The 15488-nt window shown below is 47.9% G+C and overlaps 1 protein-coding gene across 1 annotated transcript in view; it reads right to left on the reverse strand.

The window, feature by feature from the left end:
* Positions 1-15052, reverse strand: part of LOC139372784 (stromal membrane-associated protein 2-like) — a 60009-nt gene extending 44957 nt beyond the window's left edge. Inside the window, exon 1 of the mRNA XM_071112588.1 lies at positions 14462-15052. Within this exon, the coding sequence (XP_070968689.1) occupies positions 14462-14570 (109 nt within the window). The 5' untranslated portion in view covers positions 14571-15052. The remainder of the gene's footprint in view (positions 1-14461) is intronic.
* Positions 15053-15488: the final 436 nt, after the last annotated feature.

The following is a 15488-nucleotide window of genomic DNA, read 5'->3' on the forward strand; positions in this document are numbered from 1 at the left end:
TTCTATGTTGTGGTTGGTCAGGGTGTGATCTGAGTGGGCATTCTATGTTACATGTCTAGTTTGTCTAGTTCTATGTTCGGCCTGATATGGTTCTCAATCAGAGGCAGGTGTTCGTCATTGTCTCTGATTGGGAACCATATTTAGGTAGCCTGGGTTTCACTGTGTGTTTGTGGGTGATTGTTCCTGTCTATGTGTTTTCACCAGATAGGGCTGTTTAGGTTTTCGTTACGTTCTTTATTTTGTAGTGGTTGTATTAATTTGTGTTTTACGTTTGGTTATTAAAACATGGATCGCAATCTACACGCTGCATTTTGGTCCGACTCTCCTTCTCATACGGAAAACCGTTACACAGGTGGTATGTATCTGATCACTACTGTAGTAGGGTTGGAAGGTTAGACAGGTTGTATGTGTCTGATCACTACTGTAGTAGGGTTGGAAGGTTAGACAGGTTGTATGTATCTGATCACTACTGTAGTAGGGTTGGAAGGTTAGACAGGTTGTATGTTTCTGAGCAATACTGTAGTAGGGTTGGAAAGTGTGCCATTACTCCTGTGGGTTTCTCTGATCATCATATTGTTACTGTTGACATTCACTTGTCCTGTCCACGACGGTCATCACCTTACTTACTTTAATGTTAAATTGTTACATGATGTCATGTTTTGTGACAGGTTTTTGTTGTTTTGGGTAAAATGGAGGGGTATAAAAGGGAATGTTGAGTCCTTGAGACAATGGTGGGAGGTTGGGAAGGCCCACATACGAGTTTTTTGTCAACAGTATATTGCTCTGTCTCAAATTGAGGTTAAAGAGACTATCAAGGCCCTTGAACAGGAAATCAAGTCTATTGAATTGAAGCTGCTCACTCAGAACGACCCTGGACTAGTCATGAACTTACAGGACAAGAGACATGAACTGAGGTCGTTTCTGCATGAAAGAGTGAAGGGTGCCTTGATTAGGTCTTGTTTCGCTTCCCTCAAGGATATGGATGCTCCTAGCGTATTTTTATTTTTTTAACCTAGAACAGGCGACATTGCAACGTAAACAGATGGTCTGCCTTCGTCTCCCTGATGGGAAGGTGACCACGGATGACAGTGAAATGCGTCAACATGCCGTGGATTTCTACTCTGCTCTCTATAAGGCAGAGGATTGTGACTCTTTATGTACTGAACAGTTGTTACACGGTCTTCCTCAATTGGGACCTGAACAGAGAGTCGCATTGGACTCTGACATTACACTGCAAGAGCTGTCCACAGCAGTTATGCAGCTCTCAAGAGGCCGAGCCCCTGGCATCGAGGTTTTATAAGCACTTTTGGGAGTCTATTGGGGGAGGATTTTATGAAGTGGTTCTCTTCCTGTATCCTGTCAACGTGCGGTGCTTTCACTGTTGCCAAAAAAGGGGGATTTGGCTCTCATAAAAAATTGGAGACCTGTTGCTTTGCTGTGCGCTGAATACAACATTGTTTCTAAATGTCTCTCAAACCGGTTGAAAGAGTATCTGGGATTGTTGGTCCACAAGGACCAGTCCCACTGTGTACCTGATCGCTCTATTGTTGACAACTTGTTTCTGATAAGAGATGTTCGAGACATGTGTAAACTGTCTGATGTAAATGTGGGTCTACTTTCGTTGGATCAGGAGAAGGCTTTTGATCGTGTGGACCACCAGTACTTGTTTAAAACAATGAATGCCTTTGGGTTTGAGGATGTTTTTCTGTCTTGGATGAATTTACTGTATGCTGGGGCCTCGTGTATGGTGAAGGTGGGGGGGTGGTTTGAGTTGCCCCATCCCTGTCCAAAGGGGCATCAGGCAGGGATGCCCAATTTCAGGGCAGTTATATAGTCTGGCGATTAAACCAATTGCTTTGATTTGTAAGAGCAAAGCTTACTGGTTTCTCTGTGCCAGGTGTAATGAAGGGTCCCATGATAGCACTGCTTGTGTCTGCAGATGACGTGATAGTTTTTATTACAGGGGGTGAGGATGTTAAGGTTCTCTCAAACACTTTGAAGGTGTATGAGGGGGCCTCCTCAGCTAGAGTCAATTGGGGAAAGAGTGAGCGCTGTCAGGTCGGCTTCACACGGGGTCCTCTCCACGGTTAACAGGGGGGCTTCAGATGGGGTCCGCTCCACAGTTACCAGTGGGGATTCAGATGGGGTCCGCTCCACGGTTACCAGGGGGGCTTCAGACTGGGTCCGCTCCACGGTTACCAGGGGGGCTTCAGATGGGGTCCGCTCCACGGTTACCAGGGGGGCTTCAGATGGGGTCCGCTCCACGGTTACCTGGGGGAATTCAGATGGGGTCCGCTCCACGGTTACCAGGGGGGCTTCAGATGGGGTCCGCTCCACGGTTACCAGGGGGGCTTCAGATGGGGTCCGCTCCACGGTTACCAGGGGGGCTTCAGATGGGGTCCGCTCCATGGTTACCAGGGGGGCTTCAGATGGGGTCCGCTCCACAGTTACCAGGGGGGCTTCAGATGGGGTCCGCTCCACGGTTACCAGGGGGGCTTCAGATGTGGTCCGCTCCATGGTTACCAGGGGGGCTTCACATGGGGTCCGCTCCACGGTTACCAGGGGGGCTTCAGATGGGGTCCGCTCCACGGTTACCAGGGGGGCTTCAGATGGGGTCCGTTCCACGGTTACCAGGGGGGCTTCAGATGGGGTCCGCTCCACGGTTACCAGGGGGGCTTCAGACGGGGTCCGCTCCACGGTTACCAGGGGGGCTTCAGACGGGGTCCGCTCCGAGGTTACCAGGGGGGCTTCAGATGGGGTCCGCTCCACAGTTACCAGGGGGGCTTCAGATGGGGTCCGCTCCACGGTTACCAGGGGGGCTTCAGATGGGGTCCGCTCCACAGTTACCAGGGGGGCTTCAGATGGGGATCGCTCCACGGTTACCAGGGGCTTCAGATGGGGTCCGCTCCACGGTTACCAGGGGGGCTTCAGATGGGGTCCGCTCCACGGTTACCAGGGGGGCTTCAGACGGGGTCCGTTCCACGGTTACCAGGGGGGCTTCAGACGGGGTCCGCTCCACGGTTACCAGGGGGGCTTCAGATGGGGTCCGCTCCACGGTTACCAGGGGGGCTTCAGATGGGGTCCGCTCCACAGTTACCAGGGGGGCTTCAGATGGGGTCCGCTCCACGGTTACCAGGGGGGCTTCAGATGGGGTCCGCTCCACGGTTACCAGGGGGGCTTCAGATGGGGTCCGCTCCACGGTTACCAGGGGGGCTTCAGACTGGGTTCGCTCCACGGTTACCAGGGGGATTTCAGATGGGGTCCGCTCCACAGTTACCAGGGGGGCTTCAGATGGGGATCGCTCCACGGTTACCAGGGGGGCTTCAGACGGGGTCCGCTCCAGTTACCAGGGGGGCTTCAGATGGGGTCCGCTCCACAGTTACCAGGGGGGCTTCAGTGGGGTCCGCTCCACAGTTACCAGGGGGGCTTCAGATGGGGTCCGCTCCACAGTTACCAGGGGGGCTTCAGATGGGGTCCGCTCCACAGTTACCAGGGGGGCTTCAGATGGGGTCCGCTCCACAGTTACCAGGGGGGCTTCAGATGGGGTCCGCTCCACGGTTACCAGGGGGGCTTCAGATGGGGTCCGCTCCACGGTTACCAGGGGGGCTTCAGATGGGGTCCGCTCCACAGTTACCAGGGGGGCTTCAGATGGGGTCCGCTCCACGGTTACCAGGGGGGCTTCAGATGGGGTCCGCTCCACGGTTACCAGGGGGGCTTCAGACTGGGTTCGCTCCACGGTTACCAGGGGGACTTCAGATGGGGTCCGCTCCACGGTTACCAGGGGGGCTTCAGTGGGGCAGAGATGGGATGAAGACTTTTTCTAGGCTCCGATGTCTTTCAGAAAAATAACTGGGAGGGTGTATTGGAGAAAGTGTGTTCCAGACTGTCATGATGGAAATGGGTGTTGCCCCAGCTGTCTTATAGGGGGAGGGTCCTGGTAGCTAATAATCTTGCTGCCTCTACCCTGTGGCACAGACTAATGATTTTACAGCGACCAAAGGGTCTGATACAAGAGCTTCAGAGGACCCTTATCAATTTCTTCTGGTCTGGACAACACTGGATTAAAGCTGCAGCCTTGTAGCCGCCACTGCACGAGGGTGGGCAAGGCCTCGTGGACATTTCCTCTAGAATCATGGCTTTCTGTCTCCAAGCAGCCCAGAGATTGTTGTACAGAGACGGTTCTAGCTGGGTCGAAACAGCCTACACATTGATGTAGAGAGCGGGCTGTTTGGGCTTAGACAAGCACCCTTTCCACTTAAAGCTGGAGGGGGTGATTTGCCTGGCCTGACTCCATTCTATGAGTCTGTTATGCAGGCTTGGAGAGTCCTTGTCAAGTCCCGTAAGGCCGGCACGCCACCAGGTATGTGGCTTTTTGAAGAGCCTCTTTTTCACAACACTGCCATCCAGTCCCGTGTTCTGGGTTCAGCTAGCCTACGTTCATGCCTGTTAGGCGTGGGGTGTACCAAGCTGGGTCATCTGATGCGGAGCAGGAGCAGATCGTTGGAGGAGCTGGGAGAAAGAGCGGGGATCCGATCATCTCGCATACTGAGGAAGGTTGTCGCTGAGGTCTGTGACTCCTTGCCAGTACTTCATCTGCAGTATGTGACTGACACTTCTAATTCTGATCGGTGGAAGGAGGGTCTGGATTATGTGTTCCCTGCACTGATTGTTAGTGCTGCGATGGGGGCATTCGAGGAGGATGTGGGGATGCTGCTTTCCTTCGATACCCCGGAGATGGGGGAGTTCAAGGAGGTGGGAAAGAAGGCAATGTACAGAATATGTGTAAAGGTGTCCCATCCCTCTTCCCTGGAAGGAGTAAAATCAACGAGGTGGGCGGGTGTGCTTGGTCCAGGTGCCTCTCCAAGGCTGTTGGCGATCATTATACAAACTGCCTATTGATAAGAGGACAGCTGACCTCCAATGGAGGATCATACATGGAGCTATAGCCACCAACATGCATCTGGTACACCTGGATCCTACTGTCGGGGAGGGGTGTCCAATATGCATCTCCTACACCTGGACTCTACTGTTTGGGAGGGGTGTCCATTCTGCATCTGGTACACCTGGATCCTACTGTTGGGGAGGGGTGTCCAATATGCATCTCCTACACCTGGACCCTACTGTTGGGGAGGGGTGTCCAATATGTATCTGGTACACCTGGACCCTACTGTTGGGGAGGGGTGTCCAATATGTATCTGGTACACCTGGACCCTACTGTTGGGGAGGGGTGTCCATTCTGTGCCACATCTGTTTTTACTGTGTCCCAGGTTGGTCGGGATGATTGAACTGATCACTGATTGGTTCTCAATGTTGGGAGAGGTTTTCTCTTCCCAACTGTATATATTTGGGCCAAAGTACAGGTTCAGTCAAAAGGGTGTATTGTGTTGCTGAATTTTGTGTTAGGGGCAGCAAAATTAGCGACATGGAAGACCCGAAAGATCAGTATTTGGGGACAGTGGTCTGTGGATGTGGTGGGAATGCTGGAGGGAATGTTGGCAGCGAGCCTAAGGGTTGAGTTTGCCATATCATAAACTTTGAGTATATGGGGTATTCAGAGGCTGTTGTGTTTAGTTACTATGGAGGAGGCATTGGAGTTGTGTTTTTAATTGAGGTGTAACTGTGGTCTTGTATGAGTATTTATTGTGTGGTGGGACCCCAGACCCAATAAAGATTATTTAAATCTCTCTCTCTCATATCACTTGTATCTCCATGGCTGGTTACACCAGGAAGTGGTTACATGCTCTCTCATTGTGTGGGCAGTGAGCACATAGCCTGTCTTCTCTTGAGAATCTCTCTCTCTCTCTCTCTCTCTCTCTCTCTCTCTCTCTCTCTCTCTCTCTCTCTCTCTCTCTCTCTCTCTCTCTCTCTCTCTCTCTCTCTCTCTCTCTCTCTCTCTCTCTCTCTCTCTCTCTCTCTCTCTCTCTCTCTCTCTCTCTCTCTCTCTCTCTCTCATGTATAAAGGGACCCTATGCTAATTAGACATGATGATTAGAGGACAGAAAGAGGCAGGAATGTTGTTGACCCTCTTCTAATCAGAGCCATGACGGCCTACCGGGGAACAGTGGGTTAACTGTACAATCCATGTACACAAACAACAAGTGTGCGGTTAAAATTGGCAAAAAACACACACATTTCTTCCCACATGGCCATGGGGTGAGACAGGGATGCAGCCCCACCCTCTTCAACATAAATATCAACAAATTGGCGCAGGCACTAGAAAAGTCTGCAGCACCCGGCCTCACCCTACTAGAATCCGAAGTCAAATGTGCTATTGTCACCAACCAAGGAGGGCCTACAGCAGCACCTAGATCTTCTGCACAGATTCTGTCAGACCTGGGCACTGACAGTAAATCTCAGTAAGATCAAAATAATGGTGTTCCAAAAAAGGTCCAGTCAGGACCAGGACCATAAATACAAATTCCATCTAGACACCATTGCCTTAGAGCACACAAAAACTATACATACCTTGGCCTAAACATCAGCGCCACAGGTAACTTCCACAAAGCTGTGAACGATCTGAGAGACAAGGCAAGAACTATGCCATCAAAAGGAACATAAAATTCAACATACCAATTAGGATCTGGCAAAAAATACTTGAATCAGTCATAGAGCCCATTGCCCTTTATGGTTGTGAGGTCTGGGGTCCGCTCACCAACCAAGACTTCACAAAATGGGACAAACACCAAATTGAGACTCTGCATGCAGAATTCTGCAAAAATATCCTCTGTGTACAACGTAGAACACCAAATAATGCATGTAGAGCAGAATTAGGCCGATACCCGCTAATTTTCAAAATCCAGAAAAGAGCCGTTAAATTCTACAACCACCTAAAAGGAAGTGATTCCCAAACCTTCCATAACAAAGCCATCACCTACAGAGAGATGAACCTGGACAAGAGTCCCCTAAGCAAGTTGGTCCTGGGGCTCTGTTCACAAACACAAACACACCCCACAGAACCCCAGGACAACAGCACAATTAGACCCAACCAAATCATGAGAAAACAAAAAGATAATTACTTGATACATTGGAATGAATTAACATATAAACAGAGCGAACTAGAATGCTATTTGGCCCTGAACAGAGAGTCCACAGTGGCAGAATACCTGACCACTGTGACTGACCCAAACTTAAGGAAAGCTTTGACTATGTACAGACTCAGCGAGCATAGCCTTGCTATTGAGAAAGGCCGCCGTAGGCAGACATGGCTCTCAAGAGAAGACAGGCTATGTGCACATTGCCCACAAAATGAGGTGGAAACTGAGCTGCATTTCCTAACCTCCTGTCCAATGTACGACCATATTAGAGAGACATATTTCCCTCAGATTACACAGATCCACAAAGAATTTGAAAACAAACCCAATTGTGATAAACTCCCATCTATCTACTGGGTGAAATTCCACAGTGTTCCATCACAGCAGCAAGATTTGTGACCTGTTGCCACAAGAAAAGGGCAACCAGTGAAGAACAAACACCACTGTAAATACAACCCATATTTATGCTTATTTATTTCCCTCTTAAGGGCCGCTTCAGGGCCTGTTCTCTCTTCAGGGCCTGTTCTCTCTCCAGGGCCTGTTCTCTCTCCAGGGCCTCTTCAGGGCCTGTTCTCTCTACAGTGCTTGTTCTCTCTACAGGGCCTCTACAGGGCCTGTTCTCTCCACAGGGCCTGTTCTCTCCACGGGGCCTGTTCTCTCCACAGGGCCTGTTCTCTCCACAGGGCCTGTTCTCTCCACAGGGCCTCTTCAGGGCCTCTTCTCTCTACAGGGCCTCTTCTCTCTACAGGGCCTCTTCTCTCTACAGGGCCTGTTCTTTCCACAGGGCCTGTTCTCTCTACAGGGCCTGTTCTCTCTACAGGGCCTGTTCTCTCTACAGGGCCTGTTCTCTCTACTCTCTCCAACCTGTCTTTTAACTTGGCTTGGTGTTGCAGTGTGCAACACTACTTTTTTGCTGTGCTGTGTTGTGTTATTGGGGTTGACCTCTGTGTCCCTCTTGACAGACTTGCCATGTCAGCATTATGTGAACATGTTTCCCATGCCAATGAAGCCCCTTGAACTGAGAGAGAGAGAGAGAGAGAGAGAGAGAGAGAGAGAGAGAGAGAGAGAGAGAGAGAGAGAGAGAGAGAGAGAGAGAGAGAGAGAGAGAGAGAGAGAGAGAGAGAGAGAGAGAGAGGAAGGGAGACTTAGAGGATATTAGATTGTTGCCTGTAGCTTTTGGAGATAGGAGATGAGAAGATGAGAGGACACACAGACAAATAGTTAGGTGAGAAGATAAGAGGAGAAATAGACCCAGATAGAAGAGATGAAATAGACCCAGATAGAAGAGATGAAATAGACCCAGATAGGAGAGGAGATGAGAAATAGACCCAGATAGGAGAGGAGAAATTAGACCCAGATAGGAGAGGAGAGGAGAATTAGACACAGATAGAATTAGATAAATAGACCCAGATAGAATTGGATAAATAGACCCAGATAGAATTGGATAAATAGACCCAGACAGGAGAGGAGAGGAGAAATAGACCCAGACAGAATTGGAGAGGAGAAATAGACCCAGATAGGAGAGGAGAAATAGACCCAGATAGGAGAGGAGAAATAGACCCAGATAGAATTGGAGAAATAGACCCAGATAGAATTGGAGAAATAGACCCAGATAGGAGTGGAGAGGAGAAATAGACCCAGATAGGAGAGGAGAAATAGACCCAAATAGGAGAGGAGAAATTAGACCCAGATAGGAGAGGAGAGGAGAATTAGACACAGATAGAATTAGATAAATAGACCCAGATAGAATTGGATAAATAGACCCAGAAAGAATTGGATAAATAGACCCAGATAGGAGAGGAGAGAAGAAATAGACCCAGACATAATTGGAGAGGAGAAATAGACCCAGACATAATTGGAGAGGAGAAATAGACCCAGATAGGAGAGGAGAAATAGACCCAGATAGGAGAGGAGAGGAGAAATAGACCCAGATAGAATTGGAGAAATAGACCCAGATAGAATTGGAGAAATAGACCTAGATAGGAGTGGAGAGGAGAAATAGACCCAGATAGGAGAGGAGAAATAGACCCAGATAGAATTGGATAAATAGACCCAGAAAGAATTGGATTAATAGACCCAGATAGGAGAGGAGAGGAGAAATAGACCCAGACATAATTGGAGAGGAGAAATAGACCCAGACATAATTGGAGAGGAGAAATAGACCCAGACATAATTGGAGAGGAGAAATAGACCCAGATAGGAGAGGAGAAATAGACCCAGATAGGAGAGGAGAGGAGAAATAGACCCAGATAGAATTGGAGAAATAGACCCAGATAGAATTGGAGAAATAGACCCAGATAGGAGTGGAGAGGAGAAATAGACCCAGATTGGAGAGGAGAAATAGACCCAGATTGGAGAGGAGAGGAGAAATAGACCCAGATAGAATTGTAGAAATAGACCCAGATAGGAGTGGAGAGGAGAAATAGACCCAGATAGGAGAGGATAAATAGACCCAGATAGGAGAGGAGAGGAGAAATAGACCCAGATAGAATTGGAGAAATAGACCCAGATAGAATTGGAGAAATAGACCCAGATAGGAGTGGAGAGGAGAAATAGACCCAGATTGGAGAGGAGAAATAGACCCAGATAGGAGAGGAGAGGGGAAATAGACCCAGATTGGAGAGGAGAGGGGAAATAGACCCAGATTGGAGAGGAGACATAGACCAAGATAGAAGAGGAGAAATAGACCCAGATAGGAGAGGAGACATAGACCAAGATAGAAGAGGAGAAATAGACCAAGATAGGAGAGGAGAGGAGACATAGACCAAGATAGAAGAGGAGAAATAGACCCAGATAGGAGAGGAGAGGAGAAATAGACCCGGAGAGGAGAAATAGACCCGGAGAGGAGAAATAGACCCAGACAGGAAAGGAGAAATAAACCCAGATAGGAAAGGAGAAATAGACCCAGACAGGAAAGGAGAAATAGACCAAGATATGAGAGGAGAAATAGACTCAGATAGGAGAGGAGAGGAGAAATAGACCAAGGTAGGAGAGGAGAAATATACCCAGACAGGAGAGGAGAAATAGACCCAGATAGGAGGGGAGAGGAGAAATAGGCCCAGATAGGAGGGGGAGAGGAGAAATAGACCCAGATAGGAGGGGAGAGGAGAAATAGACCAAGACAGTAGAGGAGAGGAGAAATAGACCCAGACAGGAGAGGAGAAATAGACCCAGATAGGAGGGGGAGAGGATAAATAGACCCAGATAGGAGGGTAGAGGAGAAATAGACCCAGACAGGAGAGGAGAGGAGAAATAAACCCAGACAGGAGAGGAGAAATAGACCCAGACAGGAAAGGAGAGGAGAAATAGACCCAGACAGGAGAGGAGAGGAGAAATAGACCCAGATAGGAGAGGATAAATAGACCCAGACAGGAGAGGAGAGGAGAAATAGACCCAGACAGGAGAGGAGAGGAGAAATAGACCCAGATAGGAGAGGAGAAATAGACCCAGACAGGAGAGGAGAGGATAAATAGACCCAGATAGGAGAGGAGAAATAGACCCAGACAGGAGAGGAGAGGAGAAATAGACCCAGATAGGAGGGGGAGAGGAGAAATAGACCCAGACAGGAGAGGAGAAATAGACCCAGACAGGAGAGGAGAAATAGACCCAGACAGGAGAGGAGAGGAGAAATAGACCCAGACAGGAGAGGAGAGGAGAAATAGACCCAGACAGGAGAGGAGAGGAGAAATAGACCCAGACAGGAGAGGAGAGGAGAAATAGACCCAGACAGGAGAGATCAAATGGAACAGGAAGTATGCGTGTCACGGGAGTGTAACCAGATTGTCTCTTCAAACCGTCTAATAAAAATCCCTTAATCTAAAAATAAAACATTGTCTGTCTGCTGTTTGACTTTCACAGGAGTCACAAACAAACTATTGTGCACAGACTCATTGTGTGTGTGTGTGTGTGTGTGTGTGTGTGTGTGTGTGTGTGTGTGTGTGTGTGTGTGTGTGTGTGTGTGTGTGTATGCATGGGTTCAGAATTTGTTTAATGCTCATGATCCACATAACACAGTCCAAGGACAAGGACATTCAATCAGCTTGGAGATTTCTGGTCGATGTGTAGAATAAAACACAAGGAGAACGTAGGTGGGGTCAGCGTAGAAGATGGATAATGGCGCCGGCAGGGATAGCTAGACGATTACAGGCTCCTAACCAACCGTGCTATTGTGTTAGGTTTTTTTAAGCAATGGGTGTAACTTGTTTTGTACATAATGTTGCTGCTACCGTCTCTTATGACCGAAAAGAGATTCTGGATATCAGAACAGCGATTATTCACCTCGAACTGGACAAAGATATTTTCTGACGCGAAGGATACACAGCTTCCTCCGAGACCAGGCCCAAATCTCCGCCATTCACGTGAAGAAAAAGACGTAAATACAGCGGGCGGAGGTCGGGGTACCTTGTGAGAATTTGTCGGCGTGGTTAAACCGCCTCTACCATTCGTTCTATAAGTGCAATCACTGGAGAATAAACTGGATGATCTCCGTTTAGAGACTATCCTACCAACCCGACATTAAAAACTGTAATATCTTATGTTTCCCCGAGTCGTGGCTGAACAACGACACGGCAGGACAGAGCAGCTACGTCTGGAAAGACGAGGTCAATAACAGCTGGTGCGCAACGTTTAATATGAAAGAAGTCTTGAGGTTTTGCTCGCCTGAGGTAGAGTAGCTCATGATAAGCTGTAGACCACACAATCTACCAAGAGAGTTCTCATCTGTATTATTCGTAGCCGTCTATTTACCACCACAGACCGATGCTGGCACTAAGACCCCTCTCAACCAACTCTACAAGGCCATAAAATAAACAAGAAAATGCTAATCCTGAATCGGTGCTCCTTTTGGCCGGGGGCTTCAATGCAGGCAAACTTAAATCCGATTTACCTCATTTCTACCCGCATGTCACATAAGCAACCAGAGGGAAAAAAAACTCTAGACCACCTTTACTCCATACACAGAGACGCACACAAATGCCTTTTATGCTCGCTTTGAAGCAAGCAACACTGAAGCATGCATGAGAGCACCGGCTATTATGGATGACTGTATGATCACGTTCTCCGTAGCCGAAGTGAGCAAGACCTTTAAAAAAAAAACATTCAGAAGGGTTGATTACCAGGACGTGTAGTCAGAGCATGTGCGGACCAACTATCAAGTGTCTTCACTGACATTTTCAACCTCTCCCTGACCGAGTCTGTAATACCTACATGTTTCAAGCAGACCACCATAGTCCCTGTGTCCAAGGAAGAGAAGGTAACCTGCCTAAATGATTACCGCCCGTAGCACTCACATCTGTAGCCATGAAGTGCTTTCAAAGGCTGGTCATGGCTCACATCAACAGCATCCTCCCGGATACCCTAGACCCACTCCAATTCACATACTGCCTCAACAGATCCACAGATGACACAATCTCAATCGCACTCCACACTGCCCTTTCCCACCTGGACAAAGGGAACACCTATGTGACAATGCTGTTCATTGACTACAGCTCAGCGTTCAACACCACAGTGCCCACGAAGCTCATCACTAAGCTAAGGACCCTGGGACTAAACACCTCCCTCTGCAACAGGATCCTGGACTTCCTGACGGACCGTCCCCAGGTGGTAAGGGTAGGTAACAACACGTCTGACACGCGGATCCTTAACACTGGGGCCCCTCAGGGGTGCGTGCTCAGTCCCCTCCTGAACTCCCTGTTCAACCACGACTGCGTGGCCAAGCACGACTCCAACACCATCATTAAGTTTGACTACACAACAGTGGTCGGCCTGATCACCTACAACGATGAGACAGCCTATAGGGAGGAGGTCAGAGACCTTGCAGTGTGGTGCCAGGACAACAACCTCTCCCTCAATGTGAACAAGACAAAGGAGCTGCTCGTGGACTATAGGACAAGGAGGGCCGAACAGGCCCCCACTAACATCGACGGGACAGAAGTGGAGTGGAGCGGGTCGAGAGTTTCAAGTTACTTGGTGTCCACATCAACAACAAACTATCATGGTCCAGACACACCAAGACAGTCATGAAGAGGGCAGGACAACACCTTTTCCCCCTCAGAAGACTGAAAAGATTTGGCATCCCAGATCCTCAAAAAAGTAATACAGTTGCACCATCGAGAGCATCCTGACTGGTACAGAGGGTACAGAGGGTAGTGCGAACTGGGGCCAAGCTTCCTGCCATCCAGGACCTCTATTACCAGGCGGTGTCAGAGGAAGGCCCCCAAAAATTGTGAAAGACTACAGCCGCCCCAGTCTTAGACTGATCTCTTTGCTACCGCACGGCAAGTGGTACCGGAGCGCCAAGTCTAGGACCAAAAGGCTCCTTAACAGCTTCTACCCTCCTCATAAGACTCCTGAACAACTAATCAAATGGCCACCAGGAGGATTACATTGCCCCCCCCCCCCCCCCTTGTTTTTACACTGCTGTTACTCACTGTTTATTATCTATGCATAGTCACTTTACCCCTACCTACATGTACAAATGACTTCAACTAACCTGTAGCTGTGCACATTGACTCGGTACCGGTACCCCCTGTATACAGTATATATTTATATATATACATACATAGCCTCGTTATTTTATTGTGTTACTTTTAATTTCATTTTGTAGTTTACTTTATTTAGTAAATATTTTCTTAACTCTATTTCTTGAACTGCCTTGTTGGTTAAGGGCTTGTAAGTAGCATTTCACGGCCAATAAGAGTGTATCTGTCTACTCAGATCAGTTTGTGTTGTCTGAGGGCACAGACACCGAGTAGCAGAAAGATATGAGTATGATATAATATAATATAATAATAATAAGATATAACGATGTGAATATGTTGTGTGTCTACACCATAGGAACAGGTTTGAAGTTCACCCTAGGGCAAAAGGCCTAAGGTTTTGTCAGCTGTTGCTTTTAAAGGGTAAACCCTAAAGAGAAAGATATCTTCTCTACAGAACACATGCCTTATCTACCCTAGAAACAGGCCTATAGCTGGTGAGAAAACCATTGTAGAGTATAACTGTTGCTAACACACACAGACAGACAGACAGACAGACAGAGACAGACTTGCTCTAGGGTTCAACCCAAAACAGTTTGTATGGAGAGAGAGGAGAGGACACCATGAACGTCAATGCAAGTGCCTTTCCCTTTAGCTACTACCTCTACAATGCAATTCATATAACAACCTTGAAAGTAGGCTAATCGTATTACGCAATATATGCAGTTGACCGTATTCCCTGGGTAAGACGGACCGGGTAGGTTCCTGTAAAACTGATGAAACGGAGGTTGACTCATAGGTTCCCAGTTGGTCGTGTCCACCCCCGAACACGGCGTTTTGCACAGACATATGGGTGGCTATAATAGCGTACAGTCTCTGTCCATACAAAACACTTAGTTATATGACATTTGGCTGGCTGTAATTGTGTATTTTATTTGTTGTTATTTGCCTTACCTTTGGATTTACAATCCGCGCAGAATTTGTTCTCCTCGAGTGACAGTAGCGAAGTGAGGACAGTTTGATATCTGTCAATGTCTTTTACCGATTTACCAATCATCATCATTCCTGTCTCTTCCTCTTCCTCACACACCTCTCCGACACCCGCCGCTGTCGTCCTAATATGAAGATAGACGAAGTAGCCTGATTCAGATAAGCTCCGTTTGCAGAATAAAAAAAAACAGACCCCAGACAAATGAAATACAGAAGAAGCTATACGGCCCCCGCCTCCTCTTCTTCCTCTTCAAAAAAGGGAAGCGATTTGTTTTTCAGGTTATGGAACAATCCCTTAAGTCAAAGCTACCCAGTTAGCTTACAACAATGCATGAGTAATGGCCTGGCAAGACAGAGGTTATAGTCCGTTATTGCACTCCTATGCTTCGTCGAAAGATCTATATTAGGTAGTAAATATCACAACAACAACAACAAAAAACTATATTTCCTGTCGTCTTCTTGTGTACAATTATAGCGCAACAAGCGGTTTTGCTTCACTCCTTTCAAGCGCATCGGTATCGAGTCCTCTCGTCTGACAGTTCACACCTCTTTCTCTCTCTCACACACACACACACACACACACTCTCTCTCTCTCTCCTCGAACTGACCGCATCCGCGCCGCTCAAACACAGCGCGCCGCGCACGCGGGCGGACACACAAACACACAAGCGTTTCCCACTTCCTGTCGGCGCGCTTTAATTTATTTCACAGGTTTATACATTAGGCCTATAACTCATGCTTGAGGGAAATGGTAGCTTGAGCATTTATGCTAACTATTCAAATGAAACTACCTATGAATGCTAATCTTCCCAAACACCTGCATTGCAGCCAACAAGGACACCTGGCTTTAAAATTCAAATGAACGCGTTTTAAACTACTTTTGCAGATATTAATAAACATACAGACAATCATAATATCCAGTCCAAAAATATCAAATTCCCAGTTTATGCTACAAAACTAACCTTTACAAGAGGTTTTAAAAATAGGTTAT

Source organism: Oncorhynchus clarkii, chromosome 18 (assembly GCF_045791955.1).
Source record: "Oncorhynchus clarkii lewisi isolate Uvic-CL-2024 chromosome 18, UVic_Ocla_1.0, whole genome shotgun sequence".
In the NCBI taxonomy this organism is placed as follows: Eukaryota; Metazoa; Chordata; class Actinopteri; order Salmoniformes; family Salmonidae; genus Oncorhynchus; species Oncorhynchus clarkii.